This window comes from Silene latifolia, chromosome 7 (assembly GCF_048544455.1).
Source record: "Silene latifolia isolate original U9 population chromosome 7, ASM4854445v1, whole genome shotgun sequence".
Lineage (NCBI taxonomy): Eukaryota > Viridiplantae > Streptophyta > Magnoliopsida > Caryophyllales > Caryophyllaceae > Silene > Silene latifolia.
In genome coordinates this window covers 10,580,979-10,600,780 of record NC_133532.1, presented here as the reverse complement: position 1 = coordinate 10,600,780, position 19,802 = coordinate 10,580,979, and the positions used below count along the sequence as shown (strand labels likewise).

Genomic DNA, 19,802 nt, shown 5'->3' with positions numbered 1-19,802 from the left:
CTCTATACCAACCATTTCAAAAAATCAAAAAATCAAAAAATTCCCATGCAACCCTAGAATTTTCCCCTTTGATCATCATTTTGGTCACCCCCAACTAATCTCCCATGCAAAAAATAATTTCAATACAAAAATCAATTAAAAAAATCAATTAGGATTAAAAAATGGGATTAAGTAGTTTTATATTAGGATGTGTAAATACATTAACCCTATGCCTTTCATTACCAATATTATTAGCAGGGTACATAATAAAAGCAACAGCAAATTCCCCTTGTGATCCTATAATGTACAAACCGCTACTCGCCCTCGGAACATGCTTGTTAATTGTGTCCTTAATCGGTTTATTAGGAGCATATTGTCGATACTCGATTTTCCAATGGTTATACTTACTCACATTGTTTTTCTTAATTATCGGGTTATTAGCATTTTTAAGTATTAGCGCGGTGATCATTCGAGGAGGAAGCAAAGGTGACGATGTTATGGATGGTGGTGCAAGGGAGTATGAACTACCTATGTTTTCAAATTGGATGCAAAATAATTATGTTAGTGATGATCATTGGGAAGATGTTAAGAAATGTTTGGTTCGTCATGATGCTTGTGGCAAGCTTAATTCTTTTAGGACTCTTATGGATTTTGTTACTTTCAAAAGATCTAGATTAACTTCCATGGAGGTATTTATTTATTAAGCTCCTTGCCCTAATAATTTTGTCTTAATTAGTACTTTATTTAACCCGTGTTCTCATTCTGACCTGACCTGACCTGTTTGTCATATCTACGAAGTAAAAAAAATCATATAGATTGGATCAAAGATGATATAGTCTGGTAGGAGATCGATTTAATTCCTATAAATATCCGTATAGAAAGAACAAAACTCGCTATAAAAACACTCGTAGTTCATTTTCATTTTAGTGTGACAGAACTGTAATCGTCAATAGTCCAACCTCTCGACCCGTTATTAATATTTATTCCTAATAATTTTGTCTTAATTAATATTTTATTTAACTCGTGTTCTCATTCTGACCTGATCTGACCTGACCTAACCTGACCTGTTTGTCATATCTACGTAGTAAAGTAATCATGTAGATTGTCAAAAGTTGATAGTCTGATAAGGATCGATCTAATTCCTATAAATATCCTTATAGAGAGGACAAAACTCTAAAAACACTCGTAATTCATTTTCATTTTAGTGTGACAGAACCGTAACATATCATCATCACTAGTCCAACCTCTTGACCCGTTTATTAATATTCCTGACCTCTCGGCCCGTTTATTAATATTCCTGACCTCTCGTCATGTATTCCTTGCCCTCATAATGAATATGTATGTGTAATGTGTCATAATTGGTGGACCTCAATGTAGTTTTAAACTATGACTTCAAATAAGTCTTAATTCATCATTGGTCCGTCCTAATGATTGCATTTTCTTATGGATTTTGTTACTTTCAAAAGATCTAAATTAACTTCCATGGAGGTATTTATTTATGCTCCTTGCCCTAATAATTTTGTCTTAATTAGTACTTTATTTAACCCGTGTTCTCATTCTGACCTGACCTAACCTGACCTGTTTGTCATATCTACGTAGTAAAAAAAATCATATAGATTGGATCAAAAGATGATATAGTCTGGTAGGAGACCGATTTAATTTCTATAAATATCCGTATAGAAAGAACAAAACTCGCTCTAAAAACACTCGTAGTTCATTTTCATTTTAGTGTGACAGAACCGTAACATATCGTTGTCACTAGTCCAACCTCTCGACCCGTTTATTAATATTCATGACCTGTCTACATGTATTCCTTGCCCTCATAATGAATATCTTTGTATCATAATCGGTGGAATGAAGGTATTTATTTAAGCTCATTCCCCTAATAAATTGTGTCTTAACTAGTAGTAGTACTCTACTTTATTTAATATGTGTTCTCAAAATGACCTGAACTGACCTTTTTGTTATATCTACGTAGTAAAAATATATCATGTAGATTGTCAAAAGCCGATAGTCTAGTATGGCTGTATGGGATCAATCTAATTCCTATAAATATCTGTATAGAGAGAACAATACTCTAAAAACACTCGTAGTTCATTTTCTTTTTAGTGCAACAGAATCATAACATATCATCGTCACTAGTCCAACCAATCGCCCGTTTATTAATATTCCTGACCTCTTGACATGTATTCCTTGCCCTCATAATGAATATGTATGTGTAATGTATCATAATTGGTGGACCTCAATGTAGTCGTTTTAAACTATGACTTCAAATGAGTCCTAATTCATCATTGGTACTAATAATTGCATTTTCTTGTCGGAATCATAATTGAACCGGCTCCGCAGAAAAAAAAAATATTTTAATCAAAAGTAAACAAATAATTGAGAATACAGCTGAGTTTTAACTAATGATTTCTTTTTTTTTTTGGAATAGATGGGATGTTGTAAACCACCGGTGCATTGTGGATACGAGTACGAAAGCGACACACATTGGACGGTGCCGGAAAAGGGATTGGCTTCGAAAGAGGAAGATTGTTTAGCATGGAGTAATGACATTGATAAATTGTGTTACCAATGTCGAACTTGCAAAGCTGGATATTTAGCTTTTTTCATGAAAGGATGGAGAAAAATTACTACACTTAATGCTGTTCTTCTTGTTGTACTCTTTTTTATTTTCATTATTGCTGCTTGTGCTATTAGAAGTTAACATTTTTAATTCAATTTTACTAATTTTTGAGTTTCTCCTATATGTTTTTTTGTTATTTTTGTTTCTTTTACATGCGCGTAGCAAATACTTACACCCTTCAATTTGCGGGAGTAATTAAGACGCTAACACACTACATATATTGTTATACATCTTTCGTTTTTTAGGCCGGTCATATAATTTTCAAAATAATGAAAATATATAAACATCGGGCTTGTGTTTCTGCCATCTAAAAGATAGATGGCAAAAACACAAGTCTTTGAAATCAATTGAGAATGATTTCTACTAAAAAAAAAAAAGAACTTAAAAACCAAATGGTAGGAGACAATGTTCAAATACAACCATCAATTAATTGATTAACTACAAGTTTACATGACTACTATCAATCATCATTTGTTTTCATTATAAACATGAAAGTTAAGTCGTCATTGCAAAATTGCAAATTCTCGACCGGCATTTTTTCCTAACAAATTGTGACCATTTTAACGAGACTTTTTTTTTTTTTTTTTGGTAAGAAAGAGGGGAAAAGCCTCGATAAGAGAACTAATTATTCGCTATTACACGGGGAATAGCTACCCCACACTCCCACAGATATCCTCTCTAATAATAGGACCGAGATCATTAAACGAATATTCTAAGTGCTGAACTAAAGTGCTTGACTAGATGCCTCGATTAGCAAGGAAATCAGCTGCTCTGTTAGCTGATAAGTGTGTTCTACCTTAGCTATCCACTGTGGTTCGGCTATCAGCTCTTTGCATTTTCAGACAATTAACTTGAGATTGTTACTCACTAGTTGGTCTTCTAGAATTAACTTGACACAAAGGAAATTATCCATATGGATCAACACCGTGTAATATTGATCGATTTCGCTCTTTCCAAACCAGCTAGAAGAGCTAGTAGTTCAGCCTTCATAGATGAGCAAATACCACAAGAGAAATAATAGGCGGTAATGAAATTACTTGTCTCATCTCGAAATATACCACCTCCTCCTGCTGGACCTGAATTCCCTTTAGAGACTCCATCAGTATTCAATTGGACCCACCTGTGAGTTGGAGGAAGCCATCGAACAAAAATCTCGACACTAGAGTTCCTCGGCTGAGGTATGAAGATATCGTACAAATCAAAAGCCTACTTAGAGCTCGTAAACTACTGGTACAAGAAAGCTTGAGGGTCTGTCGGGTTCTCATTGTGTCCTTACCAAACACAATATTATTCCTCCATCTCCAAATCTACCAACACGTAATTGCAAATTGCAACGACCAATTCACAACGGAAGTAATCACATCATTGCTGGCGTTCTTGGACAACCACAAAGAAAAGGGAGAGTTATAAAATGAAGTATGTGAAGCTCGAACACCTATCAAACTCCAAATATGTCGAGATATAGGACAGGACCGAAGGAGATGTTCTATAGTTTCCTCTTTGTCGGCACAACGGGGGCAAATTTGGGTCATCACAATTTGTGACCGTTATAAGAGAGACCAACTGATTCGTCATAGACACATTAATTTAGAGTTGTTTAAAGGTCCTTCCGTCCATTAAACAAGGCCCGTCTAGCCAGCAAAGGAAGCGGGTATGGACAATCTAATTCTCAAAATTTACAAATGCCCAAACCCGCATTTAATCAGCTCTAGTCACATTTTGTCTGAAGTTTAACAACGTACATGTCATATATCAAATATCGTCGATTAGTGAATTTCATAGGGAGCCAATGTCCACGATGAATTAACTTTTCCGACTAAACTATTTGACATTCTCAAATGACATGGGGTAAAATGTGAAAATATTTAACCATCAACAATGTTGGAAAGGGAGTTGTTCTATAAAAATGGTTCAATGCCATGAATCTATGATCACTTATTATAAGTAGTAATCCATGATGATTCCTTTCTTTTGTCAAATAATGTGAATGGCTAAACATAATACAAGGATTAAGATTAAAAATTAAAAATGACAACAAAATTACAGCTATGTATTATCCAAATTTAGACTACTAATTACAATGGGGTTACAAAGGGAATCTCTTGGGTATGTCAAATTTTGGTGATGTTCTCCCTACAACATTACCCCCAATTAAAACATGATGTTTTATTATACTTTTGCTTAATTGTAACATTGTTCATGAATCAATGGGTTAATAATCTTGAAAATAAAAAAATTATTGGAGATCAAATCCTTATTTTCTCTCTTCCTTTTATCCGATTCTCGAGGAAAATCAAGTCGAGAAACGAAACAAAACAAAGCACTCGAGATTGATTGATTGATTGCATTTCTCCAATTCTCGGTGATCTATAATTCAAATGCACAAAAACATTTTTGTGAATCATCATCGAAATATAGTAAACAACGATAATATTACCCCAGCAACGACAGACATTAACGTATAAACCCGAAAGACGTAGGAAAGTGCATGGCTATACCCTCACCTGCGGAACTGGGTAATCAAAGTGTTGCCGTTGCTATTGACCGAGATAAGGGGAGTCAATGGGCCGTCAAATGGGCCGTCGAGCATCTCTTAAAGGGAAAGATTACAAAAATTGTTCTAGTGCATGTTAAAGTCTTTGATATCCAAAACCGTAAGTCTCCATACTTTGGTTTTCATTTCCTTTGATGTTTATTTACTAAAAAAATAATAAATTATTCGATTTTTGTTTCGATAGAGGCTGGAAATGTATCAAAAGATGGCCGGGCACCTTCGGAAGGCGAACTACAACAGTTATTTCTACCTTTTCGTGGATTTTGTGCTCGAAAAGGGGTAATTAAATTTTCTCTGAACCGAAATCCTGTAAACTCAAAATCGACACAAACCTTAATTATATGTCTTTCAATATTTCCGTTTAGATTGATACAGACGAGGTGGTGCTTCAAGACTCTGATATTTCAAGTGCTTTGGTTAACTACATTGAGATGAACAACGTCGACATAATTGTTGTCGGAGCTTCTACACGAAACGCATTGACGAGGTATAATACTACATATTCATCTTAAACACAGACAAATCTCGAGGAAATAACGCATTGATAAGCTTTATCATGAGATCGTCTCATATATAAGAAACAACCCTGGTTGCTTCCGTTCCACCAAAGAACAAAATTACACAAAATCGATGATTATTAAGCACTAAACTATGTTAATTCTCTGAATTCACAGAAGATTCAAACACATAGATGTTCCCACAAGCTTAGCAAAATTAGCACCATATTTCTGTACAGTGTATGCAATATCGAAAGGGAAGGTTCAGTCAGTGCGGGCCTCTAGCGCCGCCAATAATACGCCTAGAACACCTGGAACTAGTAGGCCCTATTTTACAAACAATTCTACCAGAACCACCAGTAGTGTCACCACTTACACCAGTTCGACATCATCGGGTTCCGGCAACACTTGTTCATCGGTGCCAGAATCTCCTAGCGCCCAGGACAACACAAGGTTAGTTCGTAACTATTCTATGACCGATATATTGCACATATCCTCCTCAAAAGACAGACTCACAGAGCATTCTTCGTTAGACTGTCTTAATACTACTACGAGTAATTGTCTCACAGTTTTTCTATATGCGAGATGGTCTCTCAAAAGACTAACTCGATATAGCCTCCTGTGATAACTTAGTTTGAGAAGGCGCCAGGCGCACTGAGGCGATGGGGTCCCAAGGGGCTGAGGCGCAAGGCACGAGGCGAATGCGCACGTCTTTTGCACACGAGGCGCACTGATTTTTCAAAAGAACACCCATATTTTACAATCAAATTTTATGCGAGAATAGTCCTTTTTCTTGTTTTAAAGAGGGCTAACATGTTTTAAAAAGTGAAAATTAAGGATAAGGGAGAGAAAAGAAGGGTAAAATAAAAGAACTTTGAAAAAAAATACTCCCTCCCATCCACTCTTTTCTTCCCTATTTCCTAAAACGGATTATTAAGGTTTTTTTCCCCTTTCCTTTTTGAGAAAGTTTTTATTAATATTATACTCTTACCTCTCCCCATTTATCAAACCCCACTATATCCTTTATTAATATTTAATTCTAATTATTCCTACCTCTATCCAATAACCAAACCCCACCATCTCCTTTATTAATACTCCGTATATTTTATCCTAATTATTCATACCTATCTCCAATTACCAAACCCCACTCATATCTTTATCAATATTATACTCCCCACCCTTAATCTCCGTGCCCACTTCAAAGGGGAAGAAAAGAGTGGATGGGAGGGAGTATGGAATTGCACATTAAAGCGCCTCGTGTGCGCCTTGGTGCGCCTCACTAGTTGCGCCTTGTGCGCCTCATGCGCCTTAGGTGCGCCTTTTGCACTCCATGCGCCTCAGATCATCTCGTTGGTTGGCGCCTCACTGCGCCTTGCGCCTAAGCGCGCCTGAGGCGCACTTTTTAAACTAAGTGTGATAAAGGTCTAAAGCCGGCTTCAAACTATAGGCAAAAGAATCGGCTAAAGCTTAATGTTTCCTATGTGCATCATTAAATCAATAATTCACAAAATCTCTTCACATGAACTTGCAGCAACAATGCAACCAACTTGATCCATTACTACAATGCAAGATTGAAGACTCTATTGGGTCAGCCACCGGCTCACCCACAAAGCAGTAACCATGATGATAACCCGAGGTAATTTGCGCAAACACAAAAAAGTAGTTAGGAAGACCGTGGTAGGTCAAGTCTGGCAAAGTTTCTATGCATTTTTTCTACCACAAACTTAAATTTTTGGTAATGCCTGCAGAGACTCCTTCAGTCGAGAGAGTGAAACAAGTGATGAGAAAAATCATTATCCATGGGACATCGAAGGGGCTCCAACACAATCTAGATTTACACCAAGTCCTAGCCCGTCGCCTAGGTTCACGCCGAGTCCAGAAACTCGTTCAGGGCCCAGGCATAATCTTCCTGGTGTGAGGTCAATGTTGTCAGATGGCTCTAGCTATAACTCATCGTACACTAATGGCAGCTATGAGTCGAGTGAGTATAGTCGTGACCAGAGCTCTTATGCATCGACTAGTTCCCACAGCTCTTGTTACACAGTGAGTTTTTTAATTCTAAAAATTAATCTAAATAGCAATAAAATCACCATTGCAGTAAAACATACTCAGCAATTATGGTATTAGATGCATAATGATTGTTTTTCTTTTCCACAGACGGAAAATGAGCTTGACGAAGAGATTAGAATATTAAAGCAGGAAACACAGAAAACAATGGGTCTTTACCAAATAATTTCTGATCAAGCAGCCATCGCAAAGCACCAGGTAACAAAAAAATAACAAGGACTTTCCAAACACATTCAGGAAGTTGCAAGAAATAGTTGTTGAACGTAAATACTAAACAGTATATATATATATATGTTTGGTGTCTTAGGCTAAATCTATCTTAAATCAAGAAGCACGTACCATTGAGGATTTCAAGCTCAGCAGACAGGCAGAGTTGCTTATTGCAGATCTAGAGCGACTAAGAACCAAAACTGCCATGGATGCAGCCAATATGACACAAAGGTTAGCGGAACTGGAGGCTGAAAAGAGAATAATTGCCGAGAATGCAGTTAGTAACACGGATGGTCAGAAAAAAGGGGCCAGTGATATCAATATGACCCATCAAATTTATTCCTTGGAAGAGATTGAAATAGCAACAAATTACTTTGCGACTTCTCAGCAGATTGGTGAAGGAGGATATGGACCCGTTTACCGAGGCATGCTTAAGAACACTCCGGTTGCTATCAAGGTTCTGAGGCCAGATGTTACAGAGGGTCTACAGCAATACGAAAAGGAGGTATCTGTCTAAACTAGTCTAATTTTTGTAATGATTGGATAGAGTCAAGCACAACATGTTGCCCAATACTAAGGTCATCAAATGAAGTCCATGTTGGTGGCATAACAAAGTCATAAAACTCAACATGTATAAGAATCTAACACACTAGCGATGGGACTTAATCGACTCTAAACATCTTCCCACTCGCCCTCTTCTCTGATCACCTATATTACTCATGCTTGAATTAAAATTCTGTCACAGATCTGGGTTCTAGGGCCGGGCTCGACTATTGTCTGAAGCAATCTCAAGTTTTTGATTTAATATGAAGCGTCCAAGTGTCCCACCCATGTTAGAATGTCGGGAATTAGACACACTAACAAGTTAGTATGAGAAGTTAAGGTAACATAGGTCAACAACGTAATTACTAATTAGTAATTACCTACTGCTTCTTTGACATAGGAGACACATAAAAACGGGGTACATACCAATACTTCTATATCTGTTTCAAAGATGGAAAAAGGCTCATATACATGAGACTTAATCCCAAAATCGTTCAATAAAGGCCATTCTTTAAATCGTTAAATAAATACCATTAAGGTAAAATAACAAATCCACGTTTACCCAGTTTGTTATTTCATGTATTTTGTGACAGATTGAGGTGCTCGGACGTATTCGTCATCCTAACATGGTTCTCCTCCTAGGGGCATGTCCAGAGTTTGGGTGCCTTGTATATGAGTACATGGAGAATGGTAGCCTAGAAGACCGACTTTTTTGTAAGAATAACACTCCTCCAATCCCTTGGCGAGCACGGTTCAAAATTGCAGCTGAGATTACTACAGCCCTTCTCTTCCTGCACCAGGCGAAACCCAATCCCATGGTACACCGGGATCTTAAGCCCGCCAACATCCTCCTAGATTCCAACTACACAAGCAAGATCGCTGATGTGGGCCTGACCCGATTGGTCCCCCCATCTGTGGCTAATGAGATGACTCAATACCATATGACGGCGGCAGCTGGAACCTTTTGCTACATAGATCCAGAGTATCAGCAAACCGGGCTGCTAGGAACAAAATCTGATGTATATTCCTTGGGGGTCCTATTGCTCCAATTGATCACAGCGAAGCCGGCTATGGCACTCGCTTATAATGTAGAAGAAGCCATTGAGACTGGTGAGTTTCCCAAGATGCTTGACCCAGCAATACCTGATTGGCCAGTTGAACAGGCATTGTCACTGGCTCAATTGGCTCTCAAGTGCTGTGAACTCAGGAAGAAGGACAGGCCAGACTTAGCCTCCATTGTGTTACCGACATTAAGTAGTTTAAGGGATTTTGCGATGTGTTCTTAATTTTCTTTTCTTACTTTTTTTGGGGAGGAGTGTAGACGGAGAAAGGTGAACCAAGTGTCTATATAAGCGTGCCATTGGTGAAGTTTAAGGGTTGTGGCTTGTGTACAGGAGTCTTATAGCATCACTATAAACACATTAACAGTCATTCTACTGAAGCTGTGTTTTCGAGTCAATAAAGGACCTCTCAGGCTCTCATAGCCGCCCTTGGGAGAGAAATTCCTAGAAAACCTCTCGCCAAGGCCCGACTTTGCTCCTACTTCCCAACTTTGAAGTCTTACATATCTGAGCCTCTCCCATGGATTATGAATCACATCCAATTCATTTATAAAAGTACAGACAATAGAGTTGACAAATCCCATCAAAAATTCATAAACACAAAAGTACGAATCTGAAAACATTGTTCAGCAACTACGATGACCATGATGTTGGCAACTGAATATATGGAAGCAAGCATATAATAACTACAGGCTAATATTAAGCATCGTGGATGTTCAAACTCGTTCAGAAGTACTGTTTGCAACAATTTCAAATAGCACACAAACTAAGATGAACTATGCAAAACAATAATATGAATGGCAAACAAGGAGCATACCAAATATTATGAGCATGAAAAGAATAACTAAATTATGATCAACAGCATGACTTCACAAGTTGCCCAAAATTTTAAATTAACAAGAATTGAAAGGGGTACAATGTAATAAAAGAGAGAATCCAACATAAACAGACAAACCATTCACTAAAACAACTCAGTAAACAAAAGGTCTTACCCGGGATATCTCAAGTGTAGCTGAAATTTTGTCTGAAACTCGAACTACAAAAGTACAAGCCCAAGCTCCGAAGGCTTCATGGGTTGCCTTAACCGATAATTGTAGAGATAGTAATGAAGCTTGCCATCACCAGGCCCAAACTTGAGCTCCTTGAGAAATGATTCATTCTCCATAATGTCCAAGGCATTGAAGACGTCATAGTCCTTCTTCTTGGCTATAATAAGAGCATCATTCATCAACTGAATCAAAGGTGTTGTCGTTGCAACATTGTAGTAAGAATAAGCAGCCTTTAGAGTTGTATGATTTGGATTGCCAAGAATAGTAGATGGTAGTGTATAAAAGCTGCAGAAGTCAGTGATCTCATGGGTCACAGGACTTTCGACTACAAAGCCATCAATTACATCTTCTTTAGGAAGAAGCCAATGTTCAACATCATCATCATTAAAGTCGGGTGCAACAACAAACTGGTTAAGATATCCCTTCAACAACCGAGTAACTCCAGGAACATCACGGAGCTCCATTTTCCTGAAACCGGAAGTAACAGGCGAGTCTGGAAGCTTATAAAGCTTGATAGTACGGCTCATTGTCATCCTCGGACCAAGCCTGGAAAATCCAACATCAATCAACTTCTTCGGGTTAAGAGACCTATGCCAATACTGGCAAGTTGCTACAGGTGTCGGAATAACTACCCCAGCAGTATAAGCAGCTTGCCATATATTTTCCAAATGAACCCTTCTAGTCACTTCCTTAATCATAACAGGAGCCAGCCTTTTGGACCTGAGCTTCTTATGCACACACAAGAAGTTAACCTCAGCCATTAAAACAACCTCACCACGAACCCGAATTCTAGCAGGAACCCCCGTAATAAAAGCCACCAACTTCTTCGATGTCTTAACCCGAACCCCAATATGCCAACTCTTGTAATGGCCAGGCGGCCTAAGTGCCCACTGCAGAAATTCCTTCGAATAGTTAAACCTAAACATATTCTCGTCATCCTCCACATAGTTATTCGCTAGAAGGTTATAAACCTCAATGCACATTTCCTCAGTCGCCATATCACAAGTGACCCACTCATACGGGCCAGGCAGGTTATACGGCTCCTGCTTAACTTCAGACACTGGCGTAGGCTCCTCAATGGGACCTTCAGGCAAACTGGAATCACCAATGTCCTTAAACTGCCCAACAGGCTGAGTTTCCCAAAACTTATGTCGATTCTCGATAGCAAGGGACTCTTGCATCCGCCTTGCTATCGCTTCAATGCTAGCATCATTCGGCCTAGTTACCACATTCTCATCCGAATTGGAGTTCGTAGTCTCTAAAGAATCACTTGATACCAATTTGTTCTCCTCCATCACTCCCCAAATCTCAAATCTAAAAAAATACCAATAGGGTTGATTCTATTTAGTAAATGTTGATTAATTAACTAAAATAAAACAAACCCAAATCATAAATCACTAAATTACAAACAACCCTAATGTTAGATTATAAATCTAATAGCATTTTTAAAAAACCCTAATTTTTATAGATTAGTATGAGTATGAATCAGAAAGCCCTAAATTACCAACACCAGCAAGTGATTATGTTTAAACAAATTGATTTAGATCACTAACATGAATCAGTGATTGAAATCAGCTATAATGAAGTAAAACCCTAATTTACAAATTAAAAGAGGGGAAAAGAGAGTTACCCAGAAAATGCAGAGAAGCAGGGAAGAAAGAGATCCAAGAAAGTGGAAATTTAGTGAAGAAATCGACAGAGATACTTTGATTAATCACGCAAGAAACTGAGGATTTTATTTTATTTCATTTTTTAGTCAACTAATATTATTCCCTTTTACAAAATATAAATAAATATTTAAATTTTGGGATATTTTAGGGTGTATTCTCGAGTTTTTCGGTTTTATGTTATACCCTTATATTTTTGAAATTCTATAATGTACCCTTAAATTCTATACATTAGTCTATATATGACCTTATTTATTTGTGTTCGTTAACTTAGTTTCTTAAATAACCTATTAAATCATCTATTTAACATTTCAATTACTCGATAACCTACTCATAAGTACTTATTAGTTCGCCGAATTACTCATTAACCCACCAAATAGTATACGTAACTAACTAAAAGTTCATCAAATCTCTGTTATCATGTCATGAATCATGACAGATGTTTTTAATAGTAATTGGTGCTCATTAAAAGTGATTTGTGATGTTTCTCATATATAAGATGGTGATACAACATTAATAACTCAAAATAAATGTCAAAGTACGGTTGTCTGGTACAAAAAAAATTAATGGAAAGTTAAACGAGATCATGATGGAGAAATAAATAAAAAATTTAGGGGTACAATATAAAAAAAAATGAGTACAACATAGAAAACTGAAAAACTAAGGGATACACTGTAAAATATCCTTAAATTTTTTTTAGACAATAATATAAATATTTAAATTAAAGTAAGGTGATTAACAAAATAAGAATGAGAAGAAATTATTATTATTATTATTATTATTATTATTATTATTATTATTAGAGTTAATTATATTTTAGGGGGTGTTTGGTTGGGGGTGTTGAAATGGAATGGAATGGATTTGAGTGATTCTAATGTTTGATTGGAGTATTTTGGAATGGAGTTAGAATCCAGATGGATTCTAATTCCACCCCAACCCCTTGGAATCCCATACCCAGCTTCCCACTCAGGTTTCTAACTTCATTCTCCCTCCATACAATTGTAGAGTGAACCAAACAATAAATAATAGGTATGAGGTTCTAAATTCATCCTCTCATGGTATCTCATTCCATTCCAATCCATTCCGACCTTTTGAACCAAACGAGCCCTTAGTCTTTTTTGAAATCCACCATTTAAAAAACTCTTTAAAACATTTCTTCTTTTTGAATTTTTTTCCTAAAACTACTCTCTTAACTTGCATTTTTTCCTCAAATTTTTTTATACCACCTGTTTTGGCAGGATTTTTATTGATCTAGAGCGTCCTGCCAGGGATTTATGTATAGGGTGATCTAACTCGAATAACTCGCCTGATTGGTATAATTAAATGTAAAACAAACTAATAAATAATGACACAAGGATTTATACGTGGAAAAACCACGGGAATAAGGAAAAAACCACGGGCACCAAGCCGGGAGTGATTGTTACTATGATTTTGGGTAGCCTGACAGAGTATTGTTATATCAGGCGTGACAGGCGAATATATAGCTTAAGAATACAAAGAATATGAGTAAAAGTGATGGTCTCTCAGATAATGCTTCTTGTCTTCTCCTCCTTTCTATTTATAGGTGGTTATTTCCAATTGTTTTTGTGCCGTTTAGGTTTTCCTGGTAAATAGGGGATGTGCCCTATTTACTCGTAGGTGGTTGCCTTTAGACTAGCCGTTGCTTTGACTGCTTCTTATATCTTTTGGCTTCTTGAATTGGTCTTCCTTTTTTGTAGGGAATATACATAAACCGCTTTTGTTTGTAGCTCTGAAGTAGCCTGGTGCTTTTCCTTTTCAGTGTCATTTCTTTGGTTGTCTTTCGCTTTGTCTTTTATCAATTCCGCTTGGTGCCTATCCGCGTTGAAGTAATGCTCGATGTTAGTTATCTTTGGCCTGGGAATTGTCCTTGGTCGTTGTCCGGCCTATTCGGTCGAGCGGGATAATTTAGGGCCCAACAATTGCCCCTTATCTCGCTTATTCCTTTATTGGGTCCGGCGAGAAATGAGGAGATAAAAATTTGGGCCGAGGCAAGTGATTTGTGCGGGGACTTTCTATCGGATTCAGAATTTGTGTTTGATTCAACTTCTTGTAACGGTTACTTGCCATAAATAGGGTAGGTTCACAAAACCCTAGGAGAGTCATGATTGATCTTAACCACTTGCTTTCCTAGTCGTTATAGTTTTGCGGCTATAAATATCCTGCTTATTCCGTGTATGTCTTCACATTCCAATCTCTAACTTTCTTCTTTCTCTTTCTAAAAAATTCTCCCTTTGTAAAAATTCATTTTAAAATAATATATGGTGGTGGCGGGAGAAAGACAAAGACTTCAAAAGCTCCGCCGAGGTCGAAAAAGTTCTGTTGAAGTTGAGATGGTTTCGCTGAGGTTGAGGGGGTTCCTGATGTCATCCCTGAGGATGATGTGGTGGGTTCCTCCTCCAGAGATTCTGTCTATGTCTTATAAGGGGGTTGAGTATTCTCCAAATAAGGCTTTGGCAGTCTCTTTCCATGAGGCTAATCAATGAAACCGCTTTTGAGCATTATATAAAGGGCGGGGGTCTCATTCCTCATGGGGTTGAAGTTTGGATTCCGAGAATGGTCCTATCGGGGCTAATTGGAGTAGCCCGGGTTGGTTCGTATTTTTGAGTGGGCTTTTAGGGGTGGTGGTCAACTTCCCCTTTCTCCTTTTATGGCTGAGGTGATTAGGGCTATTAGGGTTCCTCCGTTTCAACTCATGCCAATGGTTTGGAAGATTGTCCATTCTATTGAGCATTTATGTTCTAAGCATAAGTTGGTTATTACCCTGGATGATTTTAAGAATGTCTATCACCTGAAGAGTCATTCTACTGGGAGGTTTAATTTTCGAGTCAGGTCAAAGATGGCTCACCTGATCACCAATTTTGATTCAGGGGATGATAAAGGTTGGGCTCAAACTTATATGTTTATCAAGGTCGACTCAATTGCCCCCGACTGGACTATCTTAATTACCCATTGTTGAAGGAGGTAATCTTTCTTTCCGCATTATTTTTTGGTTTGGTAATAATATTTTTGGGGAGTTTATTTACTTTGCCCGTGCTTTTTAGTAAATGATGACGGGTGAATGATCCCGATCTTTGAGGGTGGTGTGACCGGATAGCAAAGATTTATGGCGTTACTGAAGAGGAGAGGGCTTGGCCTCGCCATGCCTGGGGCAAGCTCGCTATGCCTCGTTTTAAGAAGGCTAAGTTGAGCACTTATAAGCCTGTGAAGAGCACTAAGGTTCCAGGGGCATCTTCGTCAGGGAGTAAGTTCTTTTGCTTGTTTTGTCATTCTGTTTCCTGTATTGGATTCATGCTTATATTGCTGATTTAGAAACTCGTCGTGCAGCTACCAGGGCTTCTGCCAGAATTGCTAGTTTTGGTCTGTCTTTGGTGAAGGCAGGGGTTTCTCAAATTACAGGGGAGAAGTCAAAGAGCAGTGAGGCAACGGGGAGTGATAGTGCTGTTCAAATTCAGGAATCTGTGCAGGGGGCTCAGTTGGTGTCGCCTGAAAAGATTGTGGATGAAAGTGATCATCCTGAGAAGAGGAAGAGAGTGGATGAGTCTTTGGGAGGAGTTCATGAGGTCGGGGAGTCGGGCTCGTATGGATAAGGTCCGTTTCTAAGGATCAAATTCGAGGCTCGGGCTTTTGTGATTGATGATCCTTATTTCAAGTACCAGCGAGAGGAAGCACGCTCGTGCTTTGGCCGCTATGTATCGTTCCGGGGATTATCGCCAACCTGGTTACCATGCTTCAGGAGGTATATATTTTTTTGTCTTTGTTTGTTGTGGGTTTTTGTGTGTGTTTTCTTTTTTTGTGGCTTAGATGGGCATTTTCTTTTGTTTTAGAATGTTAATGATGTCTTTGAGGAGTGCTGTCAACTGGAATCAGTCCATGGTCTAAAAAATGCCTTGGATTGGGAGGTACAAATCTTGAAGAAAGATCTTGACAAGTTTAAAGCCGATTTGGAGGTGTCCAAGGTCGAGAATCATTCGTTGAAGGAGGATAATGAGGCGGGGAAGGCTCGGTTCTTTGGTGGAATCTGCTAAGCTAAAATCGCTCGGGATGCCTTGAAAGCTCTTGAGGCTAAGTTTGATATTGCCCGGGGAAGAATTGAAGGGCTGAAAAACAAAGCTATGCGGGAGCGATTAAAGGTAAATGAAGAATTGGTGTAGAGAGGGATGAGGTTCGAGGCCAGGTATAAAGATCTTTGCATTGTATTTCTTTGGCAAGGGTCGTGTGGATGCCATGAAAGAGCCTACTGAAGTCAGGCCTTTTGGAATCCCGATCAGAATTGGTGATCTCAATACCACTTATCCCGAGCTTTGTAAGTTGCATGCTGACGAGGAGGTGGACTCTCCTCCATCCAAAGGGAAAAATAGCGATGTTGAAGGGGATGGAGATGAAGAAGAGGAGGCTGGCGAGGGGATTGGTTCTGCTACTCGTGTCCAAGGTGGGCTAGTTTGATTTTTTTCGCTTTGCGGGATTTTGTGTTGTTTTGGCCTATTCGGGGGGGGATGTTCCCTGAATAAATAATTTAGGATTTGTTTTGGTTTTTGTTGGCTTTGCCTGGATAAACGATGTGTTCTTCCTGCTGGGAGGGTGTATTCTGGGTAGGTTTTAATATATATATCCTTTCCTTGATTTTCTTTGTTTTTGATTTGGAATTTGTACTGTACATTCATGTGATATTTTTGTTAGAGTAATGCACGTCGGGAGGGCTTATGGCCCTCATTCCGTGTTTATGGGAAATGGTGGCTTTATCTGCACTGTCGGGAGGGCTTTTAAGAATGAGGGTGGGTTGTCGGGAGGGCTTATGGCCCTCACTGTCAGGAGGGCTTCTTTGACAAGTACTATGGTCTATTCCACCTTTGTACTTGTCTTTTTTGTATCCGAGCTCAGTTTAATTTTCGGGTCGTGCGGCGGTGCCAAATTAGAGCATTTTTAGAAATCTTTGTTCAGGTTGGGTGGAGTGGCCTCAATCCCGAACATTTGTTTAAGCCTAAAGTATAACATATAATAAGTGGAAAGAAGGCGTAAAACAAGTTTTCAGGATTTGAAATAAAGTTTTAGGTGAAATTAAGAATAACAGACAAGTAACTTAGCACATAGCAGTATGAAATAGTAGTTTTAGGTGGGAACTTAGCACATAGCAGGTATGAAACTTAGCACATGTATATAGGGTGGGTAGTTTTACCTGCTTCTCAGATATGAAATAGTTTTAAGTGGGAAATGTTCCAAGATCTGGGGATCATTTCTCCTTCCAAAGTTTGTAGCATGTAAGCTCCCTGTCCCACTATTGAATCAATTAAGTACGGGCCTTCCCATGTAGGGGCAAGTTTGCCTGCGTTCTTTTCTCTGGTGTTGGGGAAAACTTTCCTTAATACCAGGTCTCCTTCTTTGAATACTCTGATATTGACATTTTTGTTATAACTCCTGGCTACTGTCTGTTGGTAGGCGGCTAACCTGACTTTGGCTGCATCTCTCAGTTCTTCTGTTAAGAGTAGGTTATCTTGTAATAGGGGCCTGTTCTCTTCTATTGTGTTCAGCCGCTTCGTAGTTGGCACATGAATTTCTTGGTATTATCGTCGCAGACCATAGACCAGGGAATATGGTGTTTGGCCTGTGGCTGTTTTGGGTGTGGTCCTGTCTAGGGATGGCAGTGGGTCGGGGACCCGACCCAGACCCTGAGGGTCGGACCCTAATGGGTCGGGTATGGGTCTCATTTTTTCAGACCCAATGGGTATGGATCGGGTATGGGTCTTAAGAAAATATTTCGGGTCCGGGTCCGGGTCTAAGTTATGAGACCCATACCCGACCCTTAGACCCTTTATTAAAGAAAAAAAAATCAAAATTACAACTTTTCTGAATTCATACTGGTAGACTGTAGAAACCCAACTAAAGTCTCTTTCTCTTCCCTCATCCCATAAAGTGATAAAACCCAACCAAACTCTTCTAACAATACCACCACTCCACCACTGACACAAGAAAACCACCACCACAGCACTGATACGCGATACGCGACTGACAACCACCTCTCTTATAGCCGGCTACCGACAACCACCATTAACGGCAGATTAATAAACTCATAATGTTAAAGTAGTATGTATTTTTTTTTAATATTATAGACCCCATAACTGTTAATCTTGTTACTAAAGTGGCTGAAACTCGGACCCACGGGTAGACCCAGACCCTACCCTTACCCATAGGGTCCGGGTATGGGTCCTCAAATTTTAGACCCTTGCGGGTCTGGGTCGGGTACGGGTCCAAAGGGAAAATCTCGGGTCGGGTCCGGGTCTAGGCGGACCCTACCCAGACCCTACCCATTGCCATCCCTAGTCCTGTCAGCCCATAGGACTAGGGGGAGCTCTTCTGCCCATCTTCCTTTTCTTCTTTTCAGCTTTTTCTTCAGGCAACTGATTACTATTTTGTTGCTTGATTCTGCTTGGCCGTTGGCTTTAGGGTAGCCTGTTGTAGATGTGACTAAATTGATATTCCATTGTGCACTGAGTAAATTAGTGTTCTTTTTCCCACAAATTGTGTCCCATTATCACGACTATTTCAAGGTATTCCATATCTACATATGATATTCCTTTTGATAAATGATATGACATCTTTTTCTTTGACTTGCCTGTAAGAGTCCGCCTCTATCCATTTGGAAAAGTAGTCAGTCATTGCTAGCATGAAGACTTTTTGTCCAGCGCCGAGGTAGCTTTCCTACTATGTCCATGCCCCATTTCATGAATGGCAGGGGTAGAGATGGAATGTAGTAGTTCGATGGTTGATGGATATAAGGGGAATGGATTTGGCAAGCTTCACATTTTGAGTCTGTATGCTATGCGATCGCTCTCGGGGGTTAGCCGTAAGTAGCCTGTCCCGAGAATTTTGCTTGCCAGTGCTCCTTCCACCTTTATGATTTCCGCAGTATCCATTATGTATGTCTTCTAGTACCTGGCTGGCTTCATTTGGTTCCAGGCAACTTAAGTAAGGTCCAGCCTGAGACTTTTTAAACAAGGTGTTATTTATAATGGTATAAGTGGATGCTTTGATTTTCAGGGCCCTTGCTTCGTTTTTATTTGTAGGGAGTATCACGTAGGAACCAATCATAGTAAGGTTTAGTCCAGGAATTTGTATCTTCCTGGATAGGGCAAATTTGTTCAGGCCTTTCTATGGTTGGTTCCAGTAGGTGGACGATGGGTATTTTGTCAAACACAAAGCAGGTTGAAATTTGATCCCACATCTTGGCTAGGGCATCCGCCTGGGTATTTAAGTCCCTTGGTATTTGGTCAATGTCAAAGGTTCTGAATTTTTTGCAAAGGTTTTTGACATATTCCAAATAGAGTATCATCTTTGAATCTTTTGCGCAAAGATATACTCCTTTAACTTGATTGGAAATTAAGAGAGAGTCGGTTTTACCTTGAGGTTTGCTACACCGAGTTCTATACATACCTTTAATCCAAAGAATCGGGCTTCATATTCAAACCTCATTATTCGTGGCTTTGAACTCACAACTAATAGCCTGTGCAATCAGGTCTCCCGTGGTGATTTTAGG

At 38.9% G+C, this 19,802-nt stretch overlaps 3 protein-coding genes across 3 annotated transcripts; 2 read left to right on the top strand and 1 right to left on the bottom strand.

Annotated features, from left to right (window-relative positions):
- The first annotated feature begins 142 nt into the window (after positions 1–142).
- On the top strand, positions 143–2,726 carry LOC141590882 (tetraspanin-8-like). Its single transcript, XM_074411400.1, has 2 exons — positions 143–668; positions 2,414–2,726. The coding sequence occupies exons 1-2, from the start codon at positions 162–164 to the stop codon at positions 2,684–2,686; spliced, it is 780 nt and encodes a 259-aa protein (XP_074267501.1). The 5' UTR covers positions 143–161; the 3' UTR covers positions 2,687–2,726.
- A 2,306-nt stretch (positions 2,727–5,032) lies between these two features.
- LOC141591689 (U-box domain-containing protein 35-like) lies at positions 5,033–9,939 on the top strand. The gene is made up of 9 exons (XM_074412106.1): positions 5,033–5,259; positions 5,344–5,438; positions 5,525–5,646; positions 5,834–6,109; positions 7,188–7,292; positions 7,405–7,699; positions 7,814–7,921; positions 8,031–8,438; positions 9,070–9,939. The coding sequence occupies exons 1-9, from the start codon at positions 5,094–5,096 to the stop codon at positions 9,760–9,762; spliced, it is 2,268 nt and encodes a 755-aa protein (XP_074268207.1). The 5' UTR covers positions 5,033–5,093; the 3' UTR covers positions 9,763–9,939.
- Positions 9,940–10,405: 466 nt separating this feature from the next.
- On the bottom strand, positions 10,406–12,401 carry LOC141591690 (glycylpeptide N-tetradecanoyltransferase 1-like). The gene is made up of 2 exons (XM_074412107.1): positions 12,217–12,401; positions 10,406–11,900 (listed from the first exon to the last, which is right to left on the bottom strand). Exon 2 carries the CDS (start codon positions 11,879–11,881, stop codon positions 10,574–10,576), a length of 1,308 nt encoding a protein of 435 aa, XP_074268208.1. The 5' UTR covers positions 11,882–11,900; positions 12,217–12,401; the 3' UTR covers positions 10,406–10,573.
- Between the last annotated feature and the right edge of the window lie 7,401 nt (positions 12,402–19,802).

Coding starts and splice junctions, on each gene's coding strand:
- LOC141590882 (XM_074411400.1), top strand. CDS start 162: ATGGGATTAAGTAGTTTTATATTAGGATGTGTAAATACATTAACCCTA. Junction 669..2,413: donor CTAGATTAACTTCCATGGAG/GTATTTATTTAT, acceptor TTTTTGGAATAG/ATGGGATGTTGTAAACCACC.
- LOC141591689 (XM_074412106.1), top strand. CDS start 5,094: ATGGCTATACCCTCACCTGCGGAACTGGGTAATCAAAGTGTTGCCGTT. Junction 7,700..7,813: donor CCCACAGCTCTTGTTACACA/GTGAGTTTTTTA, acceptor TCTTTTCCACAG/ACGGAAAATGAGCTTGACGA. Junction 8,439..9,069: donor TACAGCAATACGAAAAGGAG/GTATCTGTCTAA, acceptor ATTTTGTGACAG/ATTGAGGTGCTCGGACGTAT.
- LOC141591690 (XM_074412107.1), bottom strand. CDS start 11,881: ATGGAGGAGAACAAATTGGTATCAAGTGATTCTTTAGAGACTACGAAC.